The 22,482-nt window shown below is 43.5% G+C and overlaps 1 protein-coding gene across 7 annotated transcripts in view; it reads right to left on the minus strand.

Annotated features, from left to right (window-relative positions):
• Positions 1-22,482, minus strand: part of LOC129708142 (myosin-16) — a 151,327-nt gene that overhangs the window by 48,409 nt on the left and 80,436 nt on the right. For all 7 annotated transcript variants that reach the window (XR_008725295.1, XR_008725296.1, XM_055653717.1 and 4 more), the window contains 2 exons: positions 12,167-12,312; positions 11,320-11,410 (listed from right to left, as the gene is read on the minus strand). Coding sequence is in view for 5 of the 7 variants with exons in the window: in XM_055653717.1 (XP_055509692.1) it covers positions 11,320-11,410; positions 12,167-12,312 (237 nt within the window). In the remaining 2 variants the exon portion in view is untranslated. The remainder of the gene's footprint in view (positions 1-11,319; positions 11,411-12,166; positions 12,313-22,482) is intronic.

Here is a 22,482-nt window from a genome sequence, read left to right on the forward strand (position 1 = left end):
CAAGATTTCCAAACTCCAAACATTGTGGACAGTATCAAACAGACACAGTGCGATACACAAGAGGCTGATAATTCCCCAGGGACTGATGGTCTGCATCCCAGGGTGCTTATGGAGGTGGCTCTAGAAATTGTGGATGCATTGGTGATCATGTTCCAATGTTCTATAGATTCGGGATCACTTCCTGTGGATTGGAGGGTAGCTAATGTTACCAACTATTTAAGAAAGGAGGGTGAGAGCAAAAACAGGGTATTATGGACCAGTTAGCCCGACATCGGCGGTGGGGAAGATGCTGGAGGCAACTATAAAAGAGGAACTAGCGGTACATTTGGATAGCAGTAGCAGGATCTTGTCCTGGACACATCACATTGATGCAATCATGAAGAAAGTCCACTAATAGAAGATTGAGGAGATTAAGTATGTCAACAAATACTCTCTTGAACTTTTACAGGTGTAGAGTAGAGAGTATAGCGACTGGTTGCATCACTTCTCCAACGCCCAGGAACAAAGCAGATTGCAAAAGGTTGCAAATTCTGCCCGCTCCATCAGGGGTCCTGACCTCCCTATCGAATGGATCTACAAGAGTCGCTGCCTCAAAAAGGCAGCCAGCATCATCAGAGACCCACACCACCCTGGCCAAACTCTCACTTCACTCCTATCATTGGTACAGGAGCCTGCAAAATGTAAGTGTGAGTGTGAGTGTGAGTGTGTGTGTGTGTGTGTGTGTGTGTGCGCGTGTGCGCGTGTGTGTGTGTCCATGTGTCTGTGTGTGACTGTGTGTGCGTGTGTGTATGTCCGTGTGTATGTATGTCCGTGTGTGTGTGAGCATGTCTGTATGTGCATGAGCGTGTGCGTGTGTCCGTGTGTGTGTGTGTGTGTGTGTGTGAACGTGTGTGTGTATGTCCGTATGTGCATGTCCATGTGTGTGTCGGTGCCCGTGTGTGTGTGTGTGTGTGTGTGTGTATGTCCGTATGTGTGTGTGTGTGTGTGTGTGTGTGTGTGTGTCAGTGTGTGTGTGTGTATGTGGAGTTTATACATTCCCCTATAGTTTTTGTAAATGTAAATGTGTGTGTGTGTGTGTGTGTGTGTGTGTGTGTGTGTGTGTGTGTGTGTGTGTGTGTGTGTGTGTGTGTGTGTGTGTGTGTGTGTGTGTGTGTACACAAAAATAAATAGTTATAAATAAATCGTTATAAATAAATAAATATATATATATATATATATATAAATATATGTTTCATTGTTCCATTTTGGGACATATGACACAAAAACTCACTTGACTCTTGAAGTGAAAGTGTCTTACTGTTTAATAAGTCACTGCGGTAACATTTGCAGGCGAGGTTCTGACATTAAGTGGGCTGCCACAGGAATCCTGGAGCAATTCTCTACAAAATGAGACCCAGAAGGCAGACGTGGGCACATGGCCAGGAACAATGAGAGGAGTAAAGGCAAAGCGTTAGAATCAAAAGCTGAAAGAGACAGCGACACTGCATGAAATACTACCTTTGTGGGAGTAATTCACTGGCAGTCGGTTTGCGGTTAAAACAAAGCGTCTATAAAGGGACTGAAATTACACATTGCAGATTTATTTGTCCAAGAGAGGGGCAGTTTCAATGTTCAGGATTTCATCAAACACTTCATTATTATTTGAAAGGACTGAGATTTTATAGACTGTGGTAGTTCCATACAGCCTTCCAATGGGAAGCCGGGATTCTAAGGGAGCGTGGGTGGAGATGCAGTTTGAACGTTGTAGCTCCTATTTTGTATTGAGTGGCCAGAACACAACATATGCCTAGAAATCAAATTGGGCTTTTTTTCAGCATTGGGTGATTGAAGATTAATCTCTCATTCCCATCACAAAGTAAAATACCATGATGACCATTGCCCTGTTGTTCAGAATCTCTCTGGAAAATCCCCCAGGCACTTTTGGCCACAATGCAGGCATACTTTTAGTTTAGATTCGACTCGGAGAATGTCTATAGGAGTTTGTGGATGTCTCGTAGCGGCTCGCCACGAGTATTTATTTTACTCGTGGACATTTTTCACAGTGTTGAAAAAACATCACGAGTTTACCAGATGTCCCAAGTACCTACCGTTAGCATTATGAGCCGCTACGAGACATCCACGAACTCCTACGGACCCGCTACGGACATTCTCCGAGTTCGAATCAGGGGAAAACTTGGGAGAACTTTTGAATTACCTCGTACAGTGGGACAGGCCCTTTATGGCTCTGACAATGGTTCAGTTGACTGTCATAGGTACCATCAGTCCTACTATCTATGACGTAGGTACTTAGATCAGCACATAGTAAGTATGGTTAGTCCAATAACTGGCCTTATTGCAAGGTCCATCTAGAGCACCCATGGGAGCACTGTTTTTTTCTGGCCAGGAATCCACTGCAGTTTTATCACCGTGATCATGAACTCCTTAGTTCTGAGGGTCTTCAATGTGAAACGTCAGCAGTTCCTCTGCCCACAGACACAACCCGATCTGCCCAGTGTTTCCAGCTTCTTCTACTTTGATGTTTGATTTCCAGCATCTGACATGAGCTGGAAATCCCCCACGAGTATAAAAGTGTGGAATGTGAATTAAAATATGTAAGGCTCCCGAGAGATTTTGGTTGGGTGTGTGTGGCGAGAATGCCTCTTGTGGGTGAATGTAGAACTGGACGTCACTGTTAAAAAAAATAATAGTTCACCCACTTACGACAGAATTAAGGCAACTTATTTTTCTATCAGAGGGTCATGAATGGTTGGAACTTTTCCTCAGAACTGGGGACTAGAAATCAAATTGGGCTTTTTTTTCAGCATTGGGTGATTGAAGATTAATCTCTCATTCCCATCACAAAGTAAAATACCATGATGACCATTGCCCTGTTGTTCAGAATCTCTCTGGAAAATCCCCCAGGCACTTTTGGCCACAATGCAGGCATACTTTTAGTTTAGATTCGACTCGGAGAATGTCTATAGGAGTTTGTGGATGTCTCGTAGCGGCTCGCCACGAGTATTTTTTTTACTCGTGGACATTTTTCACAGTGTTGAAAAAACGTCACGAGTTTACCAGATGTCCCGAGTACCTAGCGTTAGCATTACGGGCCGCTACGAGACATCCACGAACTCCTACGGACCCGCTACGGACATTCTCCGAGTTCGAATCAGGGGAAAACTTGGGAGAACTTTTGAATTACCTCGTACAGTGGGACAGGCCCTTTATGGCTCTGACAATGGATCAGTTGACTGTCATAGGTACCATCAGTCCTACTATCTATGACGTAGGTACTTAGATCAGCACATATTAAGTATGGTTAGTCCAATAACTGGCCTTATTGCAAGGTCCATCTAGAGCACCCATGGGAGCACTGTTTTTTTCTGGCCAGGAATCCACTGCAGTTTTATCGCCGTGATCATGAACTCCTTAGTTCTGAGGGTCTTCAATGTGAAACGTCAGCAGTTTCTCTGCCCACAGACACAACCCGATCTGCCCAGGTTTTCCAGCTTCTTCTACTTTGATGTTTGATTTCCAGCATCTGAAATGAGCTGGAAATCCCCCACGAGTATAAAAGTGTGGAATGTGACTTAATTAAAATATGTAAGGCTCCCGGGAGATTTTGGTTGGGTGTGTGTGGCGAGAATGCCTCTTGTGGGTGAATGTAGAACTGGACGTCACTGTTAAAAAAAATAATAGTTCACCCACTTACGACAGAATTAAGGCAACTTATTTTTCTATCAGAGGGTCATGAATGGTTGGAACTTTTCCTCAGATGCTGGTAGAAATGCAGCCTTTTCATATTTTTAAGGCAGAGATAGGTAACTGCAGGTGGACAAGATTACTGTGTTGAGATTACAATGCGATCAGCTGTGACTTTAAGAAATGTTGGATAGACACAAAAAGCTGGAGTAACCCAGCAGGACAGGCAGCATCTCTGGAGAGAAGGAATGGGAGATGTTTCGGGTCTAGACCCTTCTTCAGACGTAGTGGAGCAGGCTGAAGGCACCAAGAGGCTTACTACTGCTTATAGTACACTTGATTATATTAATATTCCTATCATTTTAATGAATTAGACATCTCAGTCCATGGTCAATTTATCACTAAGGTAGATGTGGATACTTTGTGGATTACTGAGTTGCTGCCCTGTATATCCGTGAGGTGAGCAAAATGTGTGGTGCTAAAGTGGGTTGTGCATTATCATTCAAGAGCATCAGGTGATAGGAACAGATTTGGGCCATTCGGCCCATCAAGTCTACTCTGCCATTCAATCATGGCTGATCTATTTCTCCCTCCTAACCTCATTCTCCTGCCTTCTCCCCATAACCCTTGACACCCGTACTAATCAAGAATCTATCTATCTCTGCTTTAAACAGTGATATTTTCAAGGTCACTGTTAGAAGGCCTGCACATCAACCGGTGTTTGAGGTTTAGTCCAAACTCAAACCTTTCATATTGTTAGGGTATAACCCCTCAAGGTTCTTCACAGGATACAGTGTGAGATAAGGAGGTGTTGGTACTTGTGCAGAAACCTTGAGCAGAGCTTCTAAAGAAGGAGAAAGATGTGGAGCGATTAAGAACAATTGCAAAGCTAATGAACTCTGCATCTGAAAGTCTCCCATCTGTGGTGTTTTCCAATGAAACTCCAGGTGTTGCAAAGGATGTGAACTGGAGGAGAGCCAGGATAGATAGGATTGAACAGAGTTAGGACGATTTTGCTCAGGCAGCTGTGTGATGACTCTGGCACCCAGTTAGAATCCCCAATCTGATGAAACAACAAATTGATATTCATTTTCTCATTTTTGCTTTAAACGGATGCACTTCTCCTTATCTCCCCCAACTTGCAAACTTCACACAGATCCATGTTATTTACTTTCTGGCCTATTAAGCATTGCTGAGTTTACTCTGCTATCGCTAGACATCTCTCTCTACTGCAAAGACTCCACTGCCTTCCTGAAACCTCTCTGACCCTTGACCTTTCTCCTTCAGAATACAAAACAGTGTATATATATACACACACACACACACATATATATCCATACATACAAACATATATACATACATACATACATATACATATATATGGCATGACATATGCTCTAGGAACTAGCAAACCGACCCAGCATGGTTTCCACCAGGGAACTGAAAAGCACCTTTTGACCAGGGACATTCCACCTGTACATCAGAGTTTTGCCCCATCTAATGGGTTGGTGGTGCTGGTGGGACAGTACCTACCCAAGGATTGTGGTCAATGACTTCAACGTGTTGTCTGTAAAGATATGATTTTGTGGACGAACCCATTAAGGACGTTCCCTGATTGGCGTATGGAAGAGTTCTTCAAATGTGGGCATCAGTCTCAGATGTTTAAAAGCTCAAGTGGACTGAAGAGTAGCTTCACATCTTTAAATTCAAGGCCTTCAATTATAGCTGGTCCTGTCTCAGTTACTGCCTTTCAACTGTTTCAACACAGCAACCTCATTACGAGTGATAGGCTTGCTGGGCCAATCAGTTCTGGGATCACGTATAGAATGGAACCACTGTGGGATGGCAGATTCAATCCAGATGAGTTTTTACAATACTTCAGCAGTTTTATGGCCATTATTACAGAGACTTTTATTTCTAATTCCAGATTCTTTACACCAAGTTTAGATTCCACACCTGCACAGTGGGATTTGAACCGGCATCTCATCTGGTACTTCCATATTTACCATATGGAAAACATGGTACCATATTTGAGAAGGACCAAACACGCACCAGATTTGGTCAAGCCTATATTCCAATTCATTATCAGCAAGTTAGGCAAATCCCTCATATGGTCCAAGTCAACCCACCTTTGCAGAATATTTATGTGGAAAGAAAACTCTGCCGTGAGCAGTATAATGAAGAAAGCCTTCATTGTCTGCAACTGAGTTAACGACACAGTTATATCAGTTTCAAACTCTACCAACAGTCAAACAATAGCCAACAAAAGATGCTTTATTTTGTTGAGAGGCAAAAGATATTTGTATAGCTTAAAGTTCTAGAATGATGAATTGACTGAATGAAAAGTGAAGGGGGATTTCTATCTTTTGTGACCCATTTGATGGCTGGTGTTAACTATTGGTGGTTTAGACATCTGGTTATCTTTAATGGTAGACAAAAGTGCTGGAGAAACTCAACGGGTGCAGCAGCATCTATGGAGTGAAGGAAATAGGCAACGTTTCGGGCCGAAACCCTTCTTGATGTTGGTCTCCTTTGATCTCTTGTTTGCACCTCTTACCCTCTCATATCTCTACGTCTCTCCCCTGACACTCAGTCTGAAGATGGGGTTCGGCCCGAAACGTTGCCAATTTCCTTCACTCCATAGATGCTGCTGCACCCGCTGAGTTTCTCCAGCATTTATGTCTGCCTTCGATTTTCCAGCATCTGCAGTTCTTTCTTAAACACTGGTTATCTTTAGTGTTTGCCCTGATAATTAAAGCACTACTACTGTCGATAGCGCAGTAAGATGGTGTCAGGCTTAGAGAAATGAATCCGGAGAATGAAAGATTACACTTCCATTCAAACTAAAAGAAAACAAAAATAGCATCATCGTTCTGCCCATTGAGTCCATACTAGCTCTTTGAAAAGCAATCCTGTTAGTACCATTCCTTAACTTTTTCCACATAGCTTTGCAAACAGTACCTCCGTTAGACACAAAATGCTGGAGTAATTCAGCGGGACAGGCATCATCTCTGGAGAGAAGGAATAGGTGACGTTTCGGGTCGAGACCCTTCTTCAGACTGAGTCTCAGGGGAGAGACATAGAGATATGAGAGGGTAAGGTGTGCAAACAAGAGATCAAAGGAGACAAACATCAAGAAAGATGTAGAATGGATCATTGCTAGCTGGGGGGGGGGGGGGGGGGGGGGAAGCTAACAATGAGGCATACAATCAGTAAAATGTAATCAGGAGGACAGTGAAACTAGTTGGAGAACTGGAAAGGGGGAGCGATGGAGAGAGAGGGAAAGCAGGGGTTACTTGAAGTTAGAGTAGTCAATATGCATACCGCTGGGGCGTAAGCTGCCCAAGTGAAATATGAGGTGCTGTTCTATCCTGTTCACGGTTTATTCAATCATTCTTTTATCAACACTTTCTCTGCAGCAGTAACACTATATTCTGCACTCTGTTTTATTTTTTGTACAGTTGGTTATACTGGTGTATGATATGACCTGTCGGGACATTACCTAAGACAAGGTTTTCACTGTGCCTTGGTACGTGTCAATAATAAACCAATTAGTTTACTATTTCAAATACCAGAGTCTGAAGAATGGTCCCAACCTGAAGGAACTACAGATGCAGGTTTTTAAACTGAAGATCGACACAAAATGCTGGAGTAACTCAGCGGGACAGGCAGCATCTCTGGAGAGAGGGCATGGGCGACGTTTTGGGTTGAGACCCTTCTTCAGACTGATGTCAGGGGAGAGGGAGATACATAGATAAGGGAGTGTAAGGTGTGAAAATAGGGCAGAATAAATTAAAAATAGATCATTGTTAGCTGGGAGGAGGTAACAACAAAGCAAAGAGATAAAATGTAGTCGGAGACAGTAAAGATGGGGAGACGGAAAGCAATGGTTAGTTGAAGTAAACCTGAAATGATGAGTGTCCATTCCCTCCACACATGGCCGCTGGCTGGCCTGCTGAATTCACCCAGCATTTTTTTGTTTATTGCCCAATCTCCGGATAGATTGATCGGGACGTTCTTCAGGGTTATTTGCATCTGTTCCAATTGTCAATCACAACAAATAATGTTTGAATCTTTCTGCTACATTATCATGGATTATAATTCCCAGCACAGCCTGAAAAGACACATTTATTGATTTCACTATTATCCCCCACCAAACAGCCCTTCTCCACATATATATAGGATTCCCCTCGCATGGAAATCAACCTACCAGTCCATTTTGGGCAACTGCTTAAAACTGTGCCTTAAAACTCCTTAAAGGGTACAAGGTAAATTCTCTCCATACCCCCTGATCCCTTTAGCCCCTCAATCCCCCTGTGTGAAAAAAGTTTTCCTCATCTCGGTTCTAAAAGATTTCCCCCTGTGACCCCATGTTTGGACATCTCCTCGGGAAAAATGTTCCCATCTAGCCTGTCCAACCCCTTAAGAATTTTGTAAGTTTCTATAAGATCCCCCCTCAATCTTCTAACCCCTTTCCTGAAAGTCCTGATTGTCCACTAATCGCCTTTTCTCTGAGAGATTTTCATGGCAAGAATGCTCTCTTGCTTTCTCACAGAAAACTGTATGCAATTGAGATGTGGTCTCAAGAGTGTGTTCTAGCCATTTAAAGAAACAGAATGACAATGTTTTGTTTCCGTTTTCCAGCATCTGCAGTTTTCTTTTGAATTCCACGGCATGATAAAAAAGTCTCAAAGGCAGATAAAATGTTTCCCTTTTGCCCCCACCTTCTTCATATCCTGTGCAATAATTCACCATGACTAACAGATTTTTGCAAAGTTACAGAGAGTTGTGTAGGTTGGTTCACTGTTATAAAAGCACTTCATTAGGTAGAGAATAAAAATCAGATGTGCAGATGAGTACTTCCAGCAAGGCCTTTACACATGTGTTAAGCACTACCGGGGAAACCACCAATCTGACAAGAGTGATTTGCCAGATGTTGGTGAATCACCTCCATCTTAAGATCGAGGCCAGAGTGTGGGTTTCAGGAATTCTGACACATTAAGAGAAGAAAGGAACTAGGCAAATAGTTTTCTGTTCTGTTCTGCATCTCTGTCTCCTCTGAGAAACTGCTTGTAGCCGACATGCTTTCAAATACAAACGAACTAGATGTCAAAAAGTGAATTCCATCTCAAAATAAATAGAGTTATTTTAGTAATAAAGCCAACTGTATCAATAACATTGTCCTTTCAGATGTTTATTGCAACAATGTGCCCTTGGAATATTTTTTGGGAAGGAAATTATCCCAAGGAACTAATAGACTATGCAATACAAACATTTCAAATAGAGAGATAAGGTTATTTTTGATAAAATCAATATGCTTGAGAATATTACTTTTAGAAATGCAGTACGCAAATGTATTAACATTTCTTTTGTTTGAATTCTGATAAACAATGAGGCTGCTGAATTGGATGGGTGATAAGTTAGCAACTGCTGTAAATATTCCACTTCTGAAATTCAATGAAGCATAATATTCCTGCCTGTGTAAGGACATTGCATCAGGGATGGAAGCATCAGAATGCAAGGCGATTAAGACGTGATACCATAAAAAGCTGGTGTTTGAGAATTGTTACTGAGGGTCAGTAACTGTGTGACATGCAATTGGCAAAAAGAAATGAAATCTCTAGAGTAACAATATTGGAGCTATCTAAATTGAATGAACAAATAGTCAAAAATATTAACAAATAAATATTGGAGAGCTAGTTAACAGCAGCAGCTCATCATAAATGGGAAGTCAATAGACAATAGGTGCAGGAGTAGGCCATTCGGCCCTTCGAGCCATTCAATGTGATCATGGCTGATCATCCACAATCAGTACCCCGTTCCTGCCTTCTGCCAATATCCCCTGACTCCGCTATCTTTAAGAGCCCTATCTAGTTCTCTCTTGAAAGTATCAAGAGAACCGGCCTCCACCGCCATCCGAGGCAGAGAATTCCACAGACTCGCAGCTCTCTGTGAGAAAAAGTGTTTCCTCGTCTCCGTTCTAAATGGCTTACCCCTTATTCTTAAACTGTGGCCCACTGGTTCTGGGCTCCCCCAACATCGGGAACATGTTTCCTGCCTCTAGCGAGTCCAAACCTCATATCTCAGCTTGAGCAGCTTTCAATCCAGCGATATGAATATTGACTTCTCTAATTTCCTTGCATCCTCTCTCTCTCCATCCCTCCCACACCGAGTTATCGTACTAGGTTCTCTGTTGGCCTGCTAAGATTCACTGTCTGTATTACTCGTACTTGTAACTTCCCCACAGCCAACAATGAACCATTGTGGGCTCCACCTTTCCTTGATCATCGTTGGTGGCCTTGATCTGTCTTTTTGCATATCTTTTATTAATTTGTTCAATCACAATCACAATGCTTTATTGGCCAAGTACGTTTCGCAACATACGAGGAATTTTGTTTGCCAAATCAGTCATACAAATAGAAAGAAACGGAACACACAAAACACATTTTAACATAAACATCCACCAAAGTGACTCCTCCACATTCCTCCAAAAAAAGTTCAAATCTCTTTCCTTCATTGTTCTCCCGTGGTCGGGGGCCTCGAGCCCTCCGTTGATGGGACGATCTTGACTCCCGTAGCCGGCAGTTGGCCCCCCCGCATCAGGGCAATCAGCTCCTGCATCGGGGGGATGTCAGCTCCCCCGCGCTGGCGATCGGACCCCGGGTCGGGACTGGTCGAACCTCTGCGTCGTTGAAGCTTCGCGACATCCGCGGTCTCTTATTGAGACTGCAAGCTCTCGATGTAGTCCGCAGGCGGAGTGGTTCCAGGCAAGGATTGGCTCCGATGTTAAGTCCACGCTCCGCGGTAGGGCTCAAGGTCAGTCCGAGGAGGCCTCCAGCTCCATCGATGGTAGGCCGCAGAGCAACCGGAGATGCGATCCCGAAAATAATCCAATCTCCAGCAAGGTAAGAAACGGAAAAAAAAGTTTTCCCCTCCCCCAACATAAAACAAACCGGAGAACATTTACACAAAACTTTTATCACACACAAAAAAACAAACGAAAAACAGACAGACTGTTGGCGGGGCTGCCAATCATGCGGCACCTCTGGTGGTATGTACCTTTTCATAACCATCAGTCCCTCTCCCCTGACCTCTCAGTCTAACGAAGGGTCTCGACCCGAAACATCATCCATTCCTTTTCTTCACTAATAATGACTCGAAACGTCATCTATTCCTTTTCTTCACTGATAATTGGCAAATTGAATTGATGTTCCTGCTATCAATTGTCCAAACCAACAATTGAGGACTGAATTCCTGCGGCCACCAAATAAAGGTACTATTCACATTTGCTTCTAATTTCTGCAGACCAGGGAAGGCGGGGGGAACAACGCAAGATATTGGAACCAAACACTACAAGTGCAAAACTAACAAAGCATGAGATTACTTGTCCAATTAGCCTCCACTAGTCCACGTCTGGGCAGTGTTCATCTTCTACTCTGCAGGCTGCAGATCTGATGCGTGACCGCTGACATCTTATTGATGTCAGATGTTGAATTTGGCTCTGGTTTCATACTGACTCTCAAAATCACAAGGCCATCAAATATACATCTGCTTTGTGCTGGACAAATGTCTTCACCTTGAAGCTTTCATTCCCCTCACAACCCTCAGCAAATGTCACAACCGATGAAATCATCCTACCTGATATTCCTTCATCTTCCTTTGAAGAGTAGCAGTGAGTGATTGTTCATCCTCCAGTTTAGTGCTCACTGTATTTATCTCCAGTTCTTTCCTTCAGATGGAACAAAATACATGTCACACGGAGGGCAAAGTTCCTAAAGCTTTAAACAACATCTGGAAATGATATCCACATCTGTATGTAAAACAGCTCAGATGTGAAAGAAACAAGATGCCTTTAAACATTGACACAAAAAGCTGGAATAACTCAGCGGGTCAGACAGCATCTCTGGAGAAAAGGAATAGGTAGATAGGGCTCTTAAAGATAGCGGAGTCAGGGGATATGGGGAGAAGGAATGGACGGGGTACTGATTGGGGATGATCAGCCATGATTACATTGAATGGCGGAGCTGGCTCGAAGGACTGAATGGCCTACTCCTGCACCTATTGTCTATAATCTATTGTCTATTGTGATGTTTTGGTTCAAGACCCTTCTTCAGACTGTAGAGTCAGGGGAAAGGGAAACGAGAGATATAGACAGTGTGATGTAGAGAGATATAGAACAAATGAATGGAAGATATGCAATAACGATGATAAAGGGACAGGCCATTGTTATCTGTGTGTTGTGTGTAAATTAGTTACGGACATGAGTCTCAACAAGACGACAGTGAAGCTAGTACAAATGGGTGGGGGAGGGAGAGAGAGGGTTATGCAAGGGTTACAAATTAGAGAAATCTATAGTCATACCGCTGGCTGTAAGCTGCCCAAGCAAAATATGAACCCCTTTAAGATAACAAACGAGTTAATACGTGACAAAATACATTAAGTCATGTGCAGTTATTATTAAGAAATAAAGAAAAACAAAACTCACTTCTTGATGACTTCTTCCAGGTCAACTTTCAGCTTCTCCATTTCGTTCAGGCTGTCAATGGTCATCTTCAGGTCTCCTTCCACCTTCCGCTTCCCCCTCTCAAGATCTGTCCGCAGCTGTTTCACCTGCTCCGAACTGTATTCAAACTGGCGAGGAAATGGAGGTTGAAAAATTAATTTGCAGGTTCTGGATTTAAAAAAAAATTAAGATTGCGAACTCATTCACGCAGTAACAACAGAAACATCTTATCCATTAGTCACAATCCAGCAAATGCTCACCCTCAGTTTGGCATCAGAGAGGATGAGAAGGATAATGGGGGCGATACAATATGCACTCAACCAGCAAGGAAAAGTCAGTGCATTGGAATGGGGATACCTTTTCCATTACTGTCAGCATCAGGAACTCCCAATAATACGTGAAGCAACACCAGGAGAATGGACATCCATCCCCTAGTCCATCTCAATAGTGCAACTTATTCCAATGTTTGCAATTGCATTTCTGTCCAGGTTGGCCACTCCTGATCCCATCAAGATCCTTTGATTTCAATGCCCCCCTTTTTCATCAAATTGACCAGCACAATGGTGGAGTGGTAGAGCTGCTGCCTTACAGCACCAGAGACCCGGGTTCAATCTCGACTACGGATGCGTTTGAATTATCACCCTGTGACTGTGTGGGTTTCCACCAGGTGCTCCAGTTTCCTGCCACACTCCAAAGATGCACGGGTTTATAGGTTGTATCCTAGAGTGTAGGATAGTGTTAGTTCGTGTTAGTGCACGAGGTGGTCGCTGGTCGGCGTGGACTGGGTAGGCTGCATGGCCTGTTTCTGCACTCTCTAAACTGCTTAAATGCTACATCAACTAATATTACATCAGTTTTTTTTTGTCATTGCCAAATGAGCATATGGAATGCAAAAGAAAAATAGATTATTAGAAGAACTCAGCCAGGCAGGCAGCATCTTCAGGGAAGTTTTGTTCAAGTCTGTAACATGATTGCATTCTCTTTCTACGGAGGCTGCATGATTAGCTGATTTCTTCCAGAATTTCTATTTCGCCTTCAGATTCCAGCATCTGCAGTTCTATTTGTTGGGTGTCAGGAATCTATTTGAGACTGTGCCGAAACGCATTTCAAGTACTGAAGGACTTTTTCAATTATCAGATGGGAAAGATTTCAATACCATCAATCTCTGCTCCAATTAACTTGCTTCAGTAATATCTGCAGACTTAACCACTACCTGCTGAACAAAAATACAATCTCAGAAAACATTCCATTTGCCTCAACCAAATGGTTGTGTGGTCTGATAGTTTGCTTTGTATTTCTCTTCATTTAAGGCTTTAGGCTCTGAGACTTTAGACGTACAGCATGGAAACATGCTGTATTCTATGCTAACCAGTGAACACCCTAACACTATCATACACACTAGGACCAATTTACAATTTTACAAACCTGTACATCTTTGGAGTGGGTGAGGAAACCTGAGCACCTGGAGAAAAACCCACACGGTCACAGGAAGAACGTTCAAATTCCCGTAGCCAGGATCGAACCAGGGTCTCTGGCGCTACAAGGCAGCAGTTCTATCTCTATGCCACTGTGCCGCCCACTTCTGCAAATGACAGGCATTAGCTGCCCATTGTCAAATAACCCTTTGCACTTGTATAACTTGACATCCGGGGTTAACGAATAATAAATCAATTTCATATTTATTGGTGAGTAAAATAAAACGTTCCCATTCATACAGCATCTGAAACAGGTTCAAAGTGCTTCACAGTCAGTAAAGCATCTTTGAAGCATGGGCACTATTTTGGGCCCTGTAAGCTTCCGTGGGGGTTATTGTCCAGAATTGCTTTGTCTTTAGCTAATTTCGGTGCAACTTTCAATCATAAGAGAGAAATCACATCTTGGGTTTTCCTGGTTCATCTGGCATAGTAGCTCACTGGACAGTGGGATTATCCACTGCATGGATTAATTACTAATTGTTTGTTAACAATAGTCTAATAGTCTGAAGAAGGGTCTCGACCCGAAACGTCACCCATTCCTTTTCTCCAGAGATGCTGCCTGTCCCGCTGAGTTACTCCAGTTTTTTGTGTCTATATCATCAGTTTAAACCAGCTTCTGAAGTTCCTTCCTACACATAATAATCTTGTAGATCTACTATGAAATATATTTAGCTCCACAATGATTTGCGTGGGAACCAGCTTGCACCAAATACTGTGACACTAACAGAAACTATTCTTTTTATATAAATCAGATCAAAGGTTTGCTGAAATTACAATAATGACTCTAGTCATTATACCTCAAAATTGCTTCACAGACTATGAGTACTTTGAAACCACGAGATTATGAAATGTGCTATATAAATGCGTTTTTTTTTACTTGCCAGTAAATGTGAAATTAATTATTTACGGGAATTAAGGACCAGAGGACATAGGTTCAAAGTGAAGGGGAAAAGATATAACAGGAATCTGAGGGGTAACTTTTTCAAAGGGTGGTGGGTGCATGGAACAAGCTGCCAGAGGAGGTAGTTAAAGCTGGGACTATCCCAAAGTTTAAGAAGCAGTTAGACAGGTACATGGATCGGACAAGTTTGGAGGGGTATGGACCAGGCACTGTCATGTGGGACTAGTGTAGCTGGGACATGCTGGCCAGTGTGGACAACTTGGGCTGAAGGGCCTGTTTCCACACAGTATCACTCTATGATTCTAATATTTTCATTAATGACTTCTGCTAACTGTTTACTTGAGTGGGAAGATTTTTCCAAATGATTACGTTTAGTACAGTATCTTGCAGTGTTCCATCCGGAGCAGCAGGGCTCTGTGTCAGAAGCAGGCGTAAGGTAAACTGAACCCAACTTCCTATCATCACTAATCTTTATTCAAAGTAACTGAGGAATTAATCCTTTTTGGACAATATCTTGCGATAGTTAAAAAGAACGTCAGCTACTAGATAAAAACACCTAAATCTACACAAGATTTTTCAACAATTATTTATTTTCTAAAGCACCAACTAATACAACTGCCACCTATTGCAGTCAGAACATGAGTTATTTGGTCTTTGCTTCTAAATCAAAGGTCAGCGTGTCAGACAGAATCACGAGAAGCCGCTGGCCACAGCTGGGTGCTGTCTGCCAACACGTCAATTGATATATTTTAAAATAACCAAGAATGGCATCACTGCCCAGTTAATTAAACCACACCATTCTGAGATTAGTCACCAAATCTAATACAGACAAAGTTGCAGAGGTGTCATGGTAACCTTCTCTGCCTTGTAATATGTTTTAAAGAGCCATCGTGTAATAAGAATCATAGACAGCAGGGAAACAGACCATTTGGACTGAGTATACACAATTAGCACCAGTTTTCACTAATCCCTTTATATTCTTCTTGCATTCTCATCAGCTCCTCCCAGATGCCACTGCTCCAGAGTCAGGGAGATATATGGCTCAGAAACAGGCCCTTCAACCCTACCAGCCTATGCTGACCAAAGCTAGTCCTGAGCGAGACACAAAATGTTGGAGTAACTCAGCGGGACAGGCAGCATCTCTGGAGAGAAGGAATAGGTGACGTTTTGGGTCGAGACCCAAGTCAAGTCAAGTCAACTTTATTTGTTACATACACATACAAGATGTACAGTGAAATGAAAGTGGCAATGCATGCGGATTGTGCAAAAACAACAGGACAACAGAACAGAGCCAGTATTTACATTTTAGTAAAAAAAAAAAAATTTTTAAAGACACAACACAACAGTAAATTAGTAAATGAGTCCCTGGTGAGATAGGAGTTTACAGTCCTGATGGCCTGTGGGAAGAAACTCCATCTCATTCTCTCTGTTTACACAGCATGACAGCGGAGGCGCTTGCCTGACCCTAGCAGTTGGAACAGTCCGTTGCTGGGGGGGAATGGGTCCCCCATAATGTTGTTGGCACTGGATCTGCACCTGCTGGTGTATAGGTCCTGCAGGGGGGTGAGTGTAGTTCCCATAGTGTGTTCGGCCGAATGCATGACTCCCTGAAGAGCCTTCCTGTCCTGGACAGAGCTGTTCCCAAACCAGATTATGAATTTGCCGGACAAGATGCTTTCTACAGCCCCAGAGTAGAAGCACTGAAGGATCTGCAGAGACACTCTGAATTTCCTCAGCTGCCTGAGGTGGTAAAGGCGCTGCCTTGCCTTACTCACCAGTGCGGCAGTGTGTGTTGTCCATGTCAGATCCTCTGTGATGTGGATTCTGAGGTATTTAAAGCTGCTCACCCTATCCACAGTAGTCCCATTTATCTCCAGTGGCGTGTACGAACTCAGATGTTGAGCCCTTCTAAAGTCCACAATCAGCTCCTCAGTTTTTGTGACATTCAAGACGTCCTGAGCTTCAAATGTCTCCTGAGCTGGTCTCATTTGTCTGCATTTGGCCCATATCTGTCTAAACTTTTCCAATCCATGTATTTGCCCCCAATGCTTGTTAAATTTGCTACTTCGCTCTTCCAGGGAGATGCTAAATGCATTTCGTTGTCTCTGTACTGTACACTGACAATGACAATTAAAATCTGAATCTGAATCTTAGTCTTCTAGATGCCCCCCAATTCCGTGCGAGAAAAACAAGTCCCCTTAAATCTTTTGCCTCTGAGTTTAAACCTATGCCCTTTAGTTTTAGACTGACCTATCCTGGGAAAGGGACTGTGACTTTATCGATGCCCCATCTACAAGGTCATCCCTCAGCTTTCTTTGTTTCAAGTAAAACATTCCCAGTTTGAAAGGCTAATTAGCCATTAATCTTTGAGGTGGGTGGAAACTGGACCAGCCAAAGGAGACCCATGCAGACAATCCAGGCAGCAAACTCCACATAGACAGCACCCACCAGAGATTAGGATTGAATCCACAAGAACTGACACAGCAGCACCACTGTCAGGTCCCTCAATCTTCCCACATCTCTGATGGATAACTGCATCAAACAACAGGAGTTGGTACTTTAAAAACTGCTGGTTGGTAAAACCGTCACTGATTTTGTTGTCCACTACTTTTGTGCAAACAAATAACAAATCGAGAGCTGCAAGGTGCTTCTTGCTGGAAGGACTGATTAAGGAATCATCCTTGAGATCTCGTGCCATAAGACATTTGTGGTATTTTATTAAATAAAATTATTTTCTGAGATAAATCAGTGTACTTCCATAATCATCAACAATACTCACTAACCATGTTCAATAATTACCCTTTCTTGTTTAGTTTAGTGATTGAGTGCAGAAACAGGCCCTTCAGCCTACCTAGACCCCGCCAACCAGCGATCCCCGTACACTAACACTATCCTACACACTAGGGACAATTTACAATGACATCAAACCGATTAGCTTACAAACCTGCCCGTCTTTGGAGTGTGGGAGGAAACCGGAGATCCCGGGGAAAACCCACCAAGGTCACAGGGGGAACGCACAAACTCCATACAGACAGCACCCGTAGTCGGGATTGAACCTGGTCTCTGGCGCTGTTAGGCAACAACTCTACCATTGTGCCACTGTGCCACACTCAAGTGTTGCTGAGAGCCTTGATCTAAACATCGTTGCATTCCAGAGGTACCGTGCAAGTGTGGTAGTGACTCCGTCCGTAACTCCCTTCCCACCCAAACCACTCACCCTCCCCTGACACTTTCCCTTGCAACCGCAGGAAATGCTACACTTGTCACTTTACCTCCCCCCCTTGACTCCATCCAAGGACCTAAGAAGTCTTTCCAGGTGAGGCAGAGGTTCACCTGCACCTCCTCCAACCTCATCTATTGCATCCGCTGCTCCAGGTGTCAGCTGCTCTACATCGGTGAGACTAAGCGGAGGCTTGGCGATCGCTTCGCCCAACACCTCCGCTCAGTTCGCAATAACCAACCTGATATCCCGGTGGCTCAGCAATTTAACACCCCCTCCCATTCCGAATCCGACCTTTCTGTCCTGGGCCTCCTCCATGGCCAGAGTGAGTCCCACCGTATATTGGAGGAGCAGCACCTCATATTTTGCTTGGGTAGTTTACACCCCAGCGGTATGAACATTGACCTACAATTTCAGGTAGTCCCTGCTTTCTCTCTCTTTCCCCTCCAGCCTCCCACAGCCCACTGTCCCCGCCACTTCCTTTCTTCCTCCCACCCCCATCACCCCCACATCAGTCTGAAGAAGGGTCTCGACCCAAAAACGTCACCTATTTCTTAGCTCTATAGATGCTGCCTCACCCGCTGAGTTTCTCTAGCATTTTTATCTACCTCATTGGCCCAGGGGATCAGGGGGTATGGAGACAAGACAGGTACAGGATACTGAGTTGGATGATCAGCCATGATCATATTGAATGGCGGTGCAGGCTCAAAGGGCCGAATGGCCTACTCCTGCACCTATTTTCTATATCCCCTGATCCCTTTAGCCACAAGAGCCACATCTAACTCCCTTTTAAATATAGCCAACAAACTGGCCTCAACTACCTTCTGTGGCAGAGAATTCCAGAGATTCACCACTGTGTGAAAAAAGTTTTTCTCATCTCGGTCCTAAAAGATTTACCCCTTATCCTTAAACTGTGACCCCTTGTTCTGGACTTCCCCAACATCGGGAACAATCTTCCTGCATCTAGCCTGTTCAACCCCTTAAGAATTTTGTAAGTTTCTATAAGATCCCCCCTCAAACTTCTAAATTCTAGCGAGCACAAGCCGAGTCTATCCAGTCTTTCTTCATTTGAAAGTCCTGACATCCCAGGAATCAGTCTGGTGAACCTTCTTTGTACTCCCTCTATGGCAAGAATGTCTTTCCTCAGATTAGGAGACCAAAACTGTACGCAATACTCCAGGTGTGGTCTCACCAAAACCCTGTACAACTGCAGTAGAACCTCCCTGCTTCTATACTCAAATCCTTTTGCTATGAATGCTAACATACCATTCGCTTTCATCACTGCCTGCTGCACCTGCATGCCTACTTTCAATGACTGGTGTACCATGACACCCAGGTCTCGTTGCATCTCCCCTTTTCCTAATTGGTCACATTCAGATAATAGTCTACTTTTCTGTTTTTGCCACCAAAGTGGATAACCCCACATTTATCCACATTATACTGCATCTGCCATGCATTTGCCCACTCACCCAGCCTATCCAAGTCACATTGCAGCCTCCTAGCATCCTCCCACAGCTAACACTGCCGCCCAGCTTCGTGTCATCCGCAAACTTGGAGATGTTGCATTCAATTCCCTCATCCAAATCATTAATATATATTGTAAATAGCTGGAAGATTGAGCCTTCTTCAATCAGCCTTCAAACCATTGGTTATCAATTAAAATGGTCACACTTTGATCATGAATTTGCAGAGTAAACTGCTAATTTATCCCACTGTCAGGGGGAGTTTTATATAGTGCAGTGACCTTTCCCTTACCTTACCCCCTTCTGGCTGAATCTTCTCAGACTTGTGACCTGCCTTGTAGCTTCTGCCATATTGGAACTGTGCTCCAGTTAGCCACATAGCTGCTTAGCAACAGGAATCCTAGTGTATCCAGATGGAGCAGTTATTAAGCTATATTTTCGAATCAACATCGTTCCAGCACTGAGACCAACCTGTTTGAATATAGCGGTGTTGGAACAATCCGTCTGAAAATCCTTTCTAATCTGTCGGGCAGCTATTACCAAGGTGACAGAAAATTTTGGATCGAATCAGAGAAGACTCCCACAGACAATGGAGTTGGCAAATGACTAAAGCTCTGGGTCAAAGGGCAATGGCAACAGCTGGGCAAAACCACTGGAGGAAAAGGAGGAAAAAACTGTGATGCGGAATTCAATGCTTATCAGCTGATCGCAGCTGTGCAGAAGCCTTTGAAAAGCAAGTTTTTCATCCAAGCAGCTTCGGTGCAAATCTCTCGTGAACTTGCAATAAAAGACTAGCGTAAACCTCTACTTTGTAAAAGGTATGATCACAATTAAATAAATGGATCAAAATGTTATTTAGGTCAGATTTTGCACAAACCAAATTTTAAAAAAACAGGCGACCAAATAAAGTGGTTTAATGGGCCTGTCCCACTTAGGCGACTTTTTAGGAGATTGCAGGACACTATGCAGTCGCCACATGGTTGCCACATGTTCGCGGGCGGTTGCCGGGGAGTCGCCTTCATGGTCGTGAGGAGTTCCCGCATTTCTGGGAACTAGTCGCGGCCTCATTATGGTCGCCGTGAATTTTTCAACATGTTGAAAAATTAGCGGTGACTAGAATGAAGCCGCCACGGAGAGTAGCGAGAATTTATGTGCCGTAGGTGGGTCGCCAGGTGGTAATAGTGGGTCGCCAGGAGGTCGAAGGTTCTCTTAGGTTCTCGTAGGTTGCAGCTGGTGCGGACCGGTGAATTACATTGGATCTCATTTCCCCTTTGGATAAATGCTGCATTAAGCACAACAGCCAAAAGCACGTTTGCAGTAAGAGTGTTCCTTTAAGAACGTGTGACCCAGAGGAAGTAACATGAACTCAGAGGTAAATGAAAAACGTGTGATCGTCTCTACCTTGCATGAAGCACCCATGTTGGAGTATTGGCTGAAATTAATATTGGCCTCATCTATTGCATATTCTGCCAATACCAATGACCAAGCATTGCAGATTAAAACTGGCTGGTCGGTGTGCTGATATTGAACTCCATGTATCAGCTATGTTTCTCTCTCCAGTTGATGTCCGACTTAATGAGCATATCCAGTGATGTCAATTTTATATTAAATACTTATATTGCATATGCAGCTTTGGAATTAAACTATTAGTTTTGTTTTGTTTAGTTTAGAGATACAACGTGGAAACAGGCCCTTCGGCCCACCGAGTCTGGCACTGACCAGTGATTCCCCGCACATTAACACTTCCTTACATACAATGGGGACAAATTTACATTTACACCAAGTCGACTAATCTACAAACCTGTATGTCCTTGGAGTGTGGGAGGAAACGCACAGGTCAAGATTCAAGATTCAAGATTCAATTTAAATGGGTCACGGGGAGAAGGTACAAACTCCATACAGACAAGCACCTGTAGTCGGGATCGAAACCGGGTCTCTGGCGCTGTAAAGCAGTAGGTCTTCTGCTATGTGTACAAAGTGATTAGAGCTCAGCTTGACTCTGGACATGTAGCTAAGACTAGCCATGTCCCAGAACAAGGGCAAACCCACACACTATTTACACAGTGGCCAAGATCAAATGGGATATTGTTTCTTTTTCTCAGGATTCATGCTTCACTTCCCTAATGAGTAAAAGAGGAACTAAACTATCCCTCAAGGCCCACAACTTTGTGCTGATGTTTCATTATCTAAACAAGCAGTTTTTATCTTGTTTTCAGATCCAACTCCTGGGTGGGAATGGTTATGCAAATGCAAGAGTAATATGTGCACTAACAACTCCCCACTCAATTACTGTTGAAAAAGGATGGAGAGTGATTTAACTGCAGTTAAGTCATGCTCAGTTAGCCTCCACTTTGGTGAAACAAGTCCAGGTTCCAAGAGGTTACAACATTCGCCTCTATGAAAATCATTAAACATCATTTCTCTCCATTAACTTCTCTAAAAGGGGAATTCCCAAAGGGAATATTCCAAAGGTTTTGTCATGGAAGCTTATCTCACACCTGCTTTTCCATGGGATATGTTTGTACCTGCCTTGATTTTGTTTCCTCCCACACATCCCTCCACTACACCAATGGCTTCTTGCATGTTTCCTGCTCCTGCACTGAACTAGAAAGTTTAATATCATTTGTTGCCTGTTTCCAGGCCTCCTTACCTTCATTTCTCACTCCCTCTGAAGATTTCTATCTCCATTTTAGGAAGGGCTGTGGTGCAATATGTACTGTGTTTCCGAGATCACCTCTCATTCTTATAATTCTGAGAACTTATTCCTACTCTGCTTAACATTTCCTCGTGGGGCAACACATCTGGAGTATTGCGCGCAGTTTTGGTCTCCTAATTTGAGGAAGGACATCCTTGTGATTGAGGCAGTGCAGCGTAGGTTCACGAGATTGATCCCTGGGATGGCGGGACTGTCATATAAGGAAAGATTGAAAAGACTAGGCTTGTATTCACTGGAGTTTAGAAGGATGAGGGGCCGGGTCTTATAGAAACATATAATATTATAAAAGGACTGGACAAGCTAGATGCAGGAAAAATGTTCCCAATGTTGGGCGAGTCCAGAACCAGGGGCCACAGTCTTAGAATAAAGGGGAGGCCATTTAAGACTGAGGTGAGAAAAAACTTTTTCTCCCAGAGAGTTGTGAATTTGTGGAATTCCCTGCCACAGAGGGCAGTGGAGGCCAAACCACTGGATGGATTTAAGAGAGAGTTAGATAGAGCTCTTGGGGGCTAGTGGAATCAAG

Source organism: Leucoraja erinacea, chromosome 23, assembly GCF_028641065.1.
Source record: "Leucoraja erinacea ecotype New England chromosome 23, Leri_hhj_1, whole genome shotgun sequence".
In the NCBI taxonomy this organism is placed as follows: domain Eukaryota; kingdom Metazoa; phylum Chordata; class Chondrichthyes; order Rajiformes; family Rajidae; genus Leucoraja; species Leucoraja erinaceus.